The 13,017-nt window shown below is 36.9% G+C and overlaps 1 protein-coding gene across 2 annotated transcripts; it reads left to right on the forward strand.

The window, feature by feature from the left end:
- Nucleotides 1-360: 360 nt before the first annotated feature.
- Nucleotides 361-11,164, forward strand: LOC145778050 (pancreatic lipase-related protein 2-like). Of its 2 annotated transcripts, XM_082589451.1 has the most exons (11): nucleotides 361-519; nucleotides 1,028-1,100; nucleotides 1,224-1,483; nucleotides 1,588-1,770; nucleotides 1,879-2,122; nucleotides 2,618-2,722; nucleotides 6,788-6,912; nucleotides 7,098-7,227; nucleotides 7,331-7,457; nucleotides 8,037-8,231; nucleotides 8,762-11,164. In XM_082589451.1, exons 1-11 carry the CDS (start codon nucleotides 448-450, stop codon nucleotides 9,054-9,056), a joined length of 1,809 nt encoding a protein of 602 aa, XP_082445577.1. In that variant the 5' UTR covers nucleotides 361-447; the 3' UTR covers nucleotides 9,057-11,164. The 2 variants fall into 2 exon arrangements, with proteins under 2 accessions (XP_082445577.1, XP_082445578.1); XM_082589452.1 differs by lacking the exon at nucleotides 1,028-1,100 and having other exon boundaries at nucleotides 386-519.
- Nucleotides 11,165-13,017: the final 1,853 nt, after the last annotated feature.

Raw genomic sequence — 13,017 nt, forward strand, 5'->3', positions numbered from 1 at the left:
CTATTACCACGCATACAATGAATATAATACTGCAAAGTTTTAAAATAAAGAGTAAAAGAAAACTGGTTGAATTTAAGATTTGAAATATGTCAATATCAGGTAAATTTGCCACTAATTCGGGTCGAAGCTTATTTTTTCGAAAAACATCGTAGTGTTTTGATTGGTCGGTTTTGTGGTGCCACTAGAAAAAGGGAAAAAAACAGACATTCATTCATTCTTCTGTACAGCCGAGCGTCGCACCATAGATGACTTAGTAAGTCATTAAGGAAGGTCGGGCAGAGGGTTGAAAGGGCAGGACCTTTAAATTTTTTTGCTGAGTTGAATTTAGTGCAGACTGCAGAGAAGGACGTGCCTCCAAGAAACTCTTCTAGTAGAACAAAATCACGAATAGAAAACTCAGGCTTCAATAATTTTGAATCCAGATAGACTTTTTATCCTGTTGACGAGATGTACAGTTTGTGTACAAAACTCGATAAACAGAATAGTAGCACACTGCTTAGTAGTCCCAACTTGCTTCAGGTAGGTCAGAGTTTGATTGATTGTAGTTTTTTTTATATCGTACGACTTTTAAAACGAGAGACCGATTGTGCTCATTTCAGAGCAGACAAGTCCCAGAAGCAACGTCGCAACTTCGTTGATAGTCACTTAAATTATTGAGTATTGAGTCCTGTGAAATCGAAAAGTTTCGGACACTGAAATTTCGGTTGTTGACTATTACGTTGGAGAGACACAATAAATAAACCAGAGCTACAAACTCAACCAATTTTATTTGAGTTCATAAAATATATCGACAGCAGCTGAGTTCGATAGTTCTTCGTTTTCGATTTTGTTGCAACTTTAAACTTAGTGATTTTTACTGTATTTTTATAGTGTATTTCAGATTGCTTGTTTTTGCGTAGCGTTTTGGACGTTCAGCCTATTTATTTCTTATTTAATTTGAACTTCTACTCTTTACAAGCGACAGTGCTACGCAAAGCAAATAAATTTGACTGTAAACACATAAGATTTCTTATCTAAACTCTTCCAGATGTCTCAGATAATGACAATCCTTATAAAAGTTTTTCTTTCGATTGTTATCTTCGATCTGAACTCCGTAATAGGTAAGTTAAACTCAAATTAAAAAAATTAAAATTATGTTCTCAAATTTTTTTTTTGTGTTAAAGCCACTATCTAGACATGTTGTGTGTAATCAACTGTCTTTGTAAAATAATTATTGTTATTAGCCAGCAAACATCGACATCCAAGTCGCCGAGAATCGTCACAATCGGTATGTTATCCACACTTGGGATGCTTCAAAAGTCTTCCTCCCTTTTCACCAACGATGCCATTGCCCATGTCACCACAAAAGATTCAAACAGAATATTATCTGCGGACTCGTCGCAACCTTCACGTTAATCAACACATTAAACCTGAGCGCAAGAACCTCACGGGCTCGTTATTTGATTCAAGCAAACCAACTAAAATTATTATCCACGGCTTTGCGGTAAGTTTTACCTTTTTTAAAAATAGGTATTTTTTTAAAGTTAATTAACTGATGTAGCCCATAGCTACCAAGGTGTGTTGGCACTCACATATTTTTTTTGACAGATGACCAAACGTAAGCACTTAGAAAGTTGGATACCGGATTCCACTGATTCAATTCTTTTCCATGAAGATGTCAACGTCATTCAAATCAACTGGCTTAAAGGGGCTGCTGTGAAGTACGATAACGCTGCTTCCAATACTAGGGTTGTTGGTGCTCAAGTTGGTCTTCTCATCAACATGTTAATGGTAATTACTGATTACTTAAGTACAAAAATTCAGCGTAAAGTCGTACATAAACCATGTTTGTATCTAAGTTTATAAGAATCGTCAAAATTTTTATTTCATTGTTTGTAGGAAGTGCACGATGCTCGAGCCGAAGATTTCCATGTCATTGGATTTAGCCTCGGAGCTCACGTCGCAGGATTTGCTGGGAAGAAAGTTCAAGAAGGAGGAAAGAAGAGTGTGATCGGTCGCATCACTGGACTTGATCCTGCAAATCCCGCTTTCAATTATGATAATCCTGCTGTGCGGTTGGATAAGACAGATGCTAAATTTGTGGATGTTATTCACACGGATACGAGCACTTTTTCTCTCATGGGTTAGTTGCTATTGTAAAAGTGAAGATAAATTAACATCTTCTACCAGCCTCATGGGCAAAACACTGTGTTTATCGGTATCAATTCTTGCTACAATCGGCTGCTGAGAAACATCTAATCGATTGGATGGTCTACTCTAAATGGCTAGCGTGGAGGTATCACCGTATGGTTGGCGAATCGCAATTGCTCGCTCTACTAGTGAGTAGCCTACACAGCCTTGTGGTGATAGCCAGGAAGAACGCCCCCTTCACACTTGTTCATTTGTTGAAAATGCGTTCATGACCTTATCGCACCAATCAGCAAAAATTCACTGTAAATATTATGAAATTTAATAGGCAGAGGGTTTGTAAAAATAGTTTTACAACAACTTGATTCAGCAGGGAAACAGTGCAGCTACACCATGTCGCGGACAATTATGTAACATGATAGCAATTGTGTAAGTGCTGATTGATATTTTCGTTCTTGTTTGCTTCTCTTATTTCCTTGTATTGTTTCAGCTGTTGGATTGAATCGAAACTTAGGTCACATCGACTTTTATCCTAACGGAGGAGCCGAACAGACTGGTTGTCATTCCCAGTCAGATGGTTCTTCATGGATGCCATGTATGTGCACAAAATTTTTCTTGAAGTAAAACACTTGGTCCATTCAAAACATCTTAATTAGTTTTCATTTTCTGTAGAAGCAGGTTATATTTAAACAAACTAATTGCTTTGAGTTGTTACCGAATGGCCCAGCTGCAATGTGGGGGTGGACAAGTACTTATCCAATTACGTTGTTTCATTCCAGCAGCATGGAAAATTAAACATTAATTCTAATCGATAAGGGGCAGTTTAGATTGTGGAGTTCTATTGGACGTTAAAGAGGCGGAATCTAAGGCGTCCCGTGACGTCTACTGTAGTTAACAGCGTGTGAATAGGGAAAGAAGTTTAAGTTTCCTTTTCATGTACTCTGTTTGAAACAGTTGGGAATTTCCTTTTCGCTTTACATCACTTTCCTGCTTTATAAAACTCTCGAAAGATTTTGTTTATTTTTGAACTTTGTGTGCAACTACTGCGTCATCTTCTGTGTGTTCTTATCGCAGTTTTAATTGACAGCATTAAACGTATTCAGTTGGTGTTCATGTTGTAACAAACTTGGACTTTTGTAGCAATTACTCATTGATCTCGATATTGCTTTCGTTCGTTTCGTTTTGTTGAGTACGAATTATCAAACCTTGTTTATATTTTGGATGCTAAAGCATTCACTTGTAGGTTTTAACTACGTGCATCACCTTGATGTCAAGATAAGGCGGACAAAATAGCCTCCAGGGTTTTGTGGAATGTGATTTGGCGAGGAGAAATATGCTCTTATAATAATTTGGCAACTGTTTCATATAACACTCGCCTTTTTGACCACCTGAACGTAACTGTTGACTTGAAATTCGAGTGCTGAAGTTAACATTTGTTCAAGGTTGGCACTTATGTCCACTGCCATTGGAAAGATATTTTTAAGAGGGGCTCTGCAATGATGTCATGCATTGACACACCATTTGAATACCAACAACTACTACTACGATTGATAGCTTCGTAGTCTATAGTAAAATGAAGATGTTCAATTGATTTGAAGTTCCAAAAAATTCCATACTTTATTTGGTGCTCAAAATAACTTTCACTTTGACAACTGGAGACTGTTATTCCAGTTTCTCCTTTTGTCATACTCTATTTTCTAACAGCGAAAACCTGCTTTTCAACCAAATTGTATCAGCCAATAAGAAACACCAAAAATATAATCAACACAGTGTCATTTCAGTGGGTGGAGGCTTTTTGTATTTCGAGACGGATTAGTGGTATTTGTTGAGTTGAACACTTGTTTGAAATTTTGTTTGCGCAAGCAATAGTCGAATAAACTAGCGGCTGTGTAGATTGTAGACATTTAAAGCAAACCAAATGTTAAAAACGACAAAGTTAAGAAAGTTGCGGTTGCCTTGTGTAGTGCCGTACTCAGTGATGTGTAGCAAACTTGTTTGTACACGAAAACGGTCACGAGGTTTTTTCTTGAATGAAACTACGATGCTGATTCATCTGCAACGTAATCGCAGTGGCATGTCTAAATTATTGAGCTCAGTAAAGCGTACTGCGTTGCTGTTATGTCCGATAACGTTGTGTGAATGTGAAAGCATCGATTTTGCTGGAATCAGACCATCTGTCGTCATATTATCCCAAGGTCTTTACGACAATGACACACCTCTTTTTGTCATGTGGAACCGGTGTGAAAATGGCGTGTTTCTGAAATCACACAAGACGTCATTCTCTCGTTTTCTTTTGCCTGAATAAATCTTCACTATTGTCTTGTCAGCACGAGTGGTAAATAATTAAATTCTTTGTTTGTGATGAAATTGCTGAGAAACATCGTAACTTTGGTTTTTGATATTGCACTTTTTTCGATTAATCATCGATTTTTTTTTGATTGTTCATACTTTGATTTTGGTCCCATTCATTTTTTGCTGGTACAACAGAGTTGACCAACCATCGAGATAGCATCTGTTGACTTGTTGTTAACAAAAGTTCATTTACTATCTTTTAAATATTTCAGTTGTTTGATTGTTTATTGAAGTGTAATTAAAGTAAAACAAAGTATTTGAAAACATTTTGTTTATCTCTTTTTGTAAAATCTGTACTGGCCAGGAATCGATTCTCTTTAGTCTTTGTTGAAAACATTAAGTGTTTGGGTGTCCATATCAACTCTTTACCAGATGACAATGACATACCAAGACAAAGTTAAATCTCTGTATACTACACAGCAAACGAATTGAGGAATAAATATAATAAATGTTCACAAACAGTAAAAAATATGTTGTTTCGCTCTTGTGAAGCTCTCTTGCAAAAATCTCCTTATGCCTTTGTTCAACGTTGCTATAAATCTTGCTATTCTCTAGAACTAGATAAAGCTTTAATGTCCTCTGACACTTTGTACAAATCAAAAAATTTTGAACACTACGATCACATGCTCCACGTGCCATTTTTTTGATTTTTTGTTCTTTGTGATTTACTCTGGGCTTTCAACATCTGTCAAGTTTTACTAAGCTGACCGCAGCGCAGTCCATTGTATTTGCCAATGTTTGTGCTGGATTGCCTTTTGGCTACTTTAGCGCCGCTGCTGTTTGTGTTAATTAAACTGTACGCCATTTATTTTTTGAGTATCTTTTTTGGTTTGTTAATTCGAATATGGACATTCTTGTATAATGCAAATAATTAATAATAATAATTTTGTTTCATTATAAGACTAATTTCCTTTGTTCCTCGAAACGAACATGAATCTCAGAATGCAAAAAGCATCGAAAAATTTAAGCTGGGTGGCCTTGTGCCACGTTTTTCTAAGAATTCCAATCGTTTGTGTAAAAGGCAAATATTTTGACTGTCTTCTAAGGCGCTGAGAGCAACGCATAATTGTGATAGATGCAACGCTATATAAAAATACATTTTATTAAAAATACTATTATTAATAGTTAATTTATTATTCATCAATAAATTATTTATAAAAACACGAAGAATTCTTTTTATTTTGAAAAATTGTCCAAGTAAAATTTTGTTTCAAATTATTTTTCTTCTGAAAAATTTGTTTTGTTTCATTTCGGACCGCCTTTTCACAGACTAAAAAACGTTTCGACCAAACAAAAATCGTTTCGAATTGCCCTAGTCTTGTAAACAAACACGTAGTGTGGACTACCATCAACAATCACAAGGATTTGTGATAAACTGTGATTTGTGGACTCTTTATTATCGAATCAAGATTGCCGTCCCTCTATTGCAAATCATTACAAGCCGCCACTACTCTTTACGACGTATTAAATTTGTTTACTCCGATTTAATCATATTTTCACTTAATTTATCTTGTCGTTGAAACATAAATGCGTAACTGATTCGAACCTTAACTTATCCATACTTGGAGATATACGCCAATTAATATTTTATATTCTCCATCGTTCATTTTCTACGCTGGACAACGAATGTAGTGCGATATTTGTGTGGCCTCTCTTGCATAGAAACGCTTGCAACCCCTCTTCACACCTTCAAGCAGACGCCTAGTTTTTCAACTCTTGCTTCTTGGAATTAAAGTGGTCAGTCACAGTGAACATTCCCAACAGGTTCATGAGTGATCCAACCACTAATATTTGACAAATTGATGCGACATCATGGTAGAAACCACGAAAAACTTGTCGTAAGAAGTCAATGAGTTGCTGAGGAATTTAGCTTGATTTTAATTCGCGAGAGCGCTGTAGGCCTATTGTTGCTTTCACGCGGTTTGAAAGATATCTTGAACGTGCTCGCCTCAGGGAATTGAAGTTGCTGTGCGATATATTAGTTGAATACATCCAACAAAAATGCATTGGCATGGTGACAAGTTTTGTTTTCGCTTTTTTGATAGTCGAGCTTGTTGCAGTGCTCGTGAAGTCAGTCGTTTTCTCATTTCATCCACAGGTGGTTAACTGTTATCTCACAAACAAACAAGATGCATAATGTCAAGCCTTTCTTTGCATATTTTTAGGTTAGTTTCTACTAAAGCTACATGATCATGTTTGTTTACTCTGGTTGCCAATCAAAAAAATTACCGAGCACGCAAATTTTACGAAATGTTTAGTACATCTTTCACCAATGCAGATTGTATTGACACTGACTTTTTTTTTACAGCCATCACCGACTCGTCCGCGTGCGACCATCTACGTGCTACAGAACTTTTCAAGTACAGTATCAATGCCACCGGTGATTTACCTCACATGATGGGCTACAAGTGCGACAACTTTGACAACTTCAAGGTATTTTATAACAGTCCAGCTTCTTTGGAAGGTAACTAGATTATAAAAGCATGTATAAACTTTTGGCCGTTCACAAACGTACTGGCAGCATCGAGGGGTATGAAGAATCTTAACTTTGTAAATCTCGACAGTAAAGCCTTAATTTTTTACTAGCCAACATAGGAATATAATGGTTTATTTTTTAGCGTGGGATCTGCCTTCGGTGCAAAGGAAGAAATCGTTGTCGCAGAATGGGTTATTGGGCGGAACCCCTGACTCACAGCAAGAAGCAAGTACAATATTACCTTTCTACTTCTGGCGAATCCCCTTACACAGGTAAGGCAGCACGTTTCGTTTCAAGATTTTTTCCCTGTGGTATATCGGGTTGTGTAAGGTTACAAAGCGATGTCAACACTGATTTTAATTTTTGTAATTGCAGCCAACCACTACCAAGTTCGCATTCACTGGCGAAAAAGCAGCAGTGCTGCCAAAGGAGGCTTCAAAACTAAATTGTTCATTACTTTGCACGGCAGTCTGGGAAGCACGGAGGAAATCGCTCTGAATGAGTAAGTTCGGTTCATCGGCGTTTCCTTTGACTTGAAATCATTTATAAAGAATTTGTAAAAGCAATAGGTTTTAGAAGATTTTTTATTAAAATATGTTTACTGCGTTTAGTTCAGTTTGTAAAAAGTATTCAATATTGGTTGGTGCGCGTCTACTGTAGAATAATGTATGCTGAGGATGGGCTGCCTACGCGTTGCAATGAAGGCTTGCCCGCTCGCTGGAAAGCCAGATTTCTCAGCACCATGTAGAAATCTGGCCTGGGAATTAGAATTCCAGTCTGGGTTGAAAAGGTTAAACGAATTTTTACCGACGTTTTGTGACTTTTCTTCCAGTCATGCAATCCTGGTTTGACTCCCGGCTTAAACTGGTTGTTGAAAAACACCGCTCACCTCTACCCAGGGTGTAATAAATTGGGTGGGCGTAGTTGCTGAAGGAAAGGCGGCCGAGAGAAAGGAACTGGCCATCCTACTCTCGTTAGTGCCGAAGGCTTTGTATAATGAGAACCTTATCTTCTTATCCCCCGATGCTGGATCAATTATTGTATGGGAGTGGGACTCACCTTTACCTTATACCTTCTACAGTGGTTTGACGTTTCACGTTTACGCTGGTCGGACAAATCGTTTTCTTGTCACTCAAGACACAAACAACGACATTGGCAACGTGGAGCGGGTTTCCTTCAGATGGCAACGACCAACCTGCTGGACGGTGTTTTTTTGCTCCAATGAAAATGTCCGTTTAAAGCGCATTAGAATATTGGATGCTTCAAGACAGAAAAAGTAAGAAAATTTTATTGATGAACTAGGTTAAACTTTACTTTATTTGTTTGCTGCTGGTATGTATAGTTGCATACACGTCACACTTTCGTATGATATTGCGATACACACATTCACAACAACACAAATAGGCTAATATGCTGCCCACACAAGCACAAGGTTACAAACTAGCTTGCAAAATGTGCGAGTTTATCGTTGGACATCATGTGGACACATAACTGCTATGAGCACATTTTAACCTTGTTCAACAACTTATAGGTAGCGGCATATACTTTCGATTTTGTATGGACACTGGATAGCTTTTAGTAACGTAATTATTTTATATTTTTCTTCTCAATAGAGTATAGCTAGCACTTTTACGACAAGCTCACTAAATTGCCTCACTGTTAATGCACACAGGCTGTATGTATGTGTACTGTATATAGGAGCCGTTAAAATTACTCGTTACACTAATTTATGAAGATAACAGCACGGTATAGGCCTATTTATTAATAAAAAAAAAACCTTGTTGTGATCAAATTATTGTTGTGCAGAGACATATTCCTTTCTGTTGGAAAAGACCAAAACATGAGAACTCGCCCTCGCTTTGTGCAACCTGGTGAGCACTTCGAACTTCTCCTCTCTACTCCCACCCCCACAATGCATACACGACCATACAATGGTCTCAACAAGCAAGGGGTTTTAAAAAAATCCCACGAAAACTTACTTCGTCCTCTTCTCTTGCCAGCGGCTGATAGCAAGACTGTATTGTCATCCACGCTATCAAGTGGACATAAGGACACTGATAAAGGTGGTTTATTAACTAACATGCTGCGAACAAGACGGTAAACGATGATGTACCGCGTAATGTGGCTGCAAAGATGCGGCTGTAAAGAAAGTTGCCATAGCGTCTTTGCCAAAACACGTATATATCGTATTATTGTAGACTATTTGTGTATATTTCTGTAGTTGCAATGATTTAGATATGCGTGTTTTTAACGACACGAACAATCCGATCGGCAGAAAATTGTTTTTTTTTGCATATTATTTATTTTTCTATTTATGCCAATTTATTTCTTGCAGAAACTCCGCTAATAATTTTTTTTTTTTTAAACGATGTTTCGTCCTTGTTTTTGACTCGTATCCTTGAAAAGGGTCAAGTGACTGGTTTCTGAATGGCCCGCACATGCCACTTGTTCAAAGCCTAAGCTTGCTTTATACTTCAATGCATTATGTAATTTATTGTCTCGGCACACCACTGTGACGGCGTTCTATATATAACATGCCATTCATGATGTGGCTTTGCGTTTGGTGCAAAACCTTAATCTCGATTTTTTGGTAAACTTTTGGCAATGTTTGAAAAGAAACCGCTACCCGCAGGCTTGACTTAAGATGTCTATCTATGTGTTAGGTCATCCTCAAAGCTGCGACTTTACAAGTTGCATAAGGCAAGCACGTGGCCACAGGGTAGAGAGGCAATCACCCTCTCTCCAAAAATTTTATTTTGCGTACCCCCCTGAAAAAATGCTTTGATACTATTACAACGTTTTAACACCATTATAATTCATGTGGAATGACGTTTGCCCTCGCTAAGATTTTCTTTCCAGCTACGTCACTGGCATAAAGGATAAGAATTAATTGTTTCTCCGCTTCATGAGGCGGCATTAATGTCTTGGCTGGAAATAAGTCCAAGAACGCCAGACATGTTGACCAACTGCTTCAGAGACAACTTAAAACAAGACAAAGCTTTGGTGGAGGTTTGGCTTGCTCATGCCGTAGCCTACCACAAAAGCATAAAAAACAAGTAGCACTATTTGCTAAGGTTTAGTGCTATGACTACAAAGTTTAAAGGCTACTAAACTCGTAAATATTTGGTTCAACAAGTGACAATAAAAAATGTGTTTTTAAAAATTTCGAAATTTGTTTTACAATTATTGTTGTTCGAAGTGTTATTTTTCATAAGTTTTTAACGTGTTTGGACGAAAGTTTCTTTTTACTTAACCTACCGATTGCCAGTCAGTGTTTTCATGATTAACTTGGGGTTGTTGGTCGAACAAACAAGACATTTTTCCAGATTTAATATTGAAATTGATTTTTATCAGTTTCAGTAAGTTGTAACCACGCAGTATTTAAGCAATGAAAAAATGTAATGTTTGCCTAGCCTATATCTTTTCCGTACTGCACCTGTTCCAGGTCTAGCACCCACATATTAGTTTCCAGCTATCGCACAGTGTGACTGACACACTATTTCAAACTGTAACTTTTTCGATTTCACTGCCGTTTTTTATGAACTGGTAAAATCACTGCTCCAATGCTTTTTCATTTTAACGATTTCCTTGTTATGGTTGGTAGAAATCTTGTACAGCGTCCGCTTTGGAACGAGCTGCAATTTAGTTCACCATGAAAGTGTTTTCCGACATAGGCAGAAAACACGCCTAATTGTTCGTTAGGCTAACTGATGTTAGTCCGTTCTAGAACTATGTTTTAATCCTGACACTGCGTTTAATTTTATTGAAATGTCGACTAGGGTATCCTACTCAATGTAGCTTGCGGCAGAAATAAAATTCTTCGGTATGCAAGGCCAAGATATAAGTGTTGACCAAAAGTGGTTTGGTTTCTTGATATTGTTGTTCTACTGTGATGGTGTTCTTTTCCAGTTTTGTAATGTCAAAAAATACAGTTGAAGTCATTTACAGTGTTCTGTGCTTGGGCATAGCATTGAGCTTAAGCAGCTTAAATCACCAGAGGCAATTCCGAAAATTGCAATTACGGTACGCTAATCGGTTCTCAACCATATCCCTCGTCTGTATTTAAGCATTTCATCTTTTAGGTTGCCTTTTTAGCATTAATTTTCTCATAAAATATTATCCTGGCTGGTTTGTGTGGAGGGTTTTTCTGTTTTAGCCTTGGTTTATCACGCTTGAAAAGTATGAATTAGTTTAATTTACTATTAGAAATGGCATTTCAATGTCGGCCTCCTAAATAGCCGCGTGAGGTTCTACTCAAGACTCCAATTAATAAAGTAAACACAAACTACTTGTCTGGGTGTGATTGAATAATGTTTCACGTTTGGTGCAGGCTAGCGGCTTAGTAAAGTAAGTTCCGGTACTTTTGTGCAAACGCGGCGAGCTGCGCAAAACAATTTCCTACTGAACTGTTTGTTCCGTATTGCAACTCGACTAGGAAGAAAACCTTATCAATATAATTGACTAAATAAAATAGACAGCCATTAATTTTGGATTTTATTGATTGGTTAATTGTTATTTGCGTGCGTAATTGTTTTAAAGTACTCAATTTCTTGAATGCCGAATCTACAGTGAAGAAACATATTAGTTTTCTTTTAATTCATTTGATAAAAGTTTTTTTTTTTATTCTATTTAATTTTACATGTTACTTTTCTTCATTAGTAATTACGTAGTAATCAATTGTATCATTTGTTAATTGTTTCCATGGTGGCGCAACATCCAATCGTTACGCACAATACCTACAAGACTATACTTATCAATAAAAGGTGGGTTTACATTCATAGCTTGTTTCAGGAAAATCACTAAGACTTTTATAGTTTACAGTTGTGTTCTTTATAAAACAAATTTTGCTGGTTCTAACAAGGCTCACAACTGGAGCCAAATGTTTTTTGTAGCCTACGTACTTAGATGATCAACTATTACTTAAGTTTGAGTAGTGTATCAAGTTTCAAATTAAAAGGCCTGGTATTTTCTGCGAAAGTTCACGAAGTGATTGATACTGGCTGCTCATCATTTTGACACAAAAGCGCGCATAAACTGAGCCTCTTAGGTCATGTTTTAATTTTCTAAGTGTTGGTACTGACAGGATAGACATACCATAAAAATAACTTCACATAAAAAAGATTAAACATCAATGTAATGCAGTTTTTTACTAAACAGATTATAAAACTGTTTGTGGGCTGTACAAATAAAATTATTCTCTTCTGGAAAAAGGTTACCCGCAACAATAACAAAATACTGTTAAAAAATTCTCCATCTCGTAGACATGTTGTTGGATAAGCTCTTACAGTTTTAGTAAACTGCATAACGTACAGATGCAAGAAATATAAAACCAACCACAATATTTAAAGATCTTAACACAATTTAGTGCATTGTTTTTTAACATTTTTTTGTGTATGAAGATAATCTCTACGAAACGTCAACAAACCTTTAAAAATTAAAATTATGCTGTATAACAAAACAACAAACGTAATCATCATGGTTTGTTGACTTTTGGTCAGTTTTTCGATGTAATATCTGAGCCTATTTTGCAGTGGAGCCAAAACTGGCAACCACCAGACTCGGTGCAGCTCGCCATGATGTTTTCCGCGGTCCACGTATTACTCAGGAGAATACTAAAAGTGGAGGTTATACTGTATACCAGCTATCTCAAACTATACCTCATTGCTTCCAGCATTGGCGGTAGAATCAGGCTGAGGGAAGGGCGGAATGAATCGTAAAAACTTTGTAAATAGCACCTTATCATAACATCAAAGCAAGTGTACATTTTCTTGAACTGTGTAGCCTAATGTTACGGTGAAGCTGCTTTTTGATGTAATAACACTGCTTCGCAATGCAAGTTTTGCACTTAAAAATGTGTAGAATAGTGTTGCCAACCTTGCAGTTTTTTTTTAGTAAACTTGGACTTCTATTCTTTTAAATTTGCATCATTTTTTAGATTTGGGAGTTGCTTTTTTTCAACTAGCTTTTGGGCATGATATTTAGGATGTTTTGCTGTAGTCAATATTCCGCTGTTCCCAATTTTTTTTTGTGCTTTTAAGATAATGGTTGCGTGAAAACCGGAG

Source organism: Aplidium turbinatum, chromosome 10 (genome assembly GCF_918807975.1).
Source record: "Aplidium turbinatum chromosome 10, kaAplTurb1.1, whole genome shotgun sequence".
Classification (NCBI taxonomy): domain Eukaryota; kingdom Metazoa; phylum Chordata; class Ascidiacea; order Aplousobranchia; family Polyclinidae; genus Aplidium; species Aplidium turbinatum.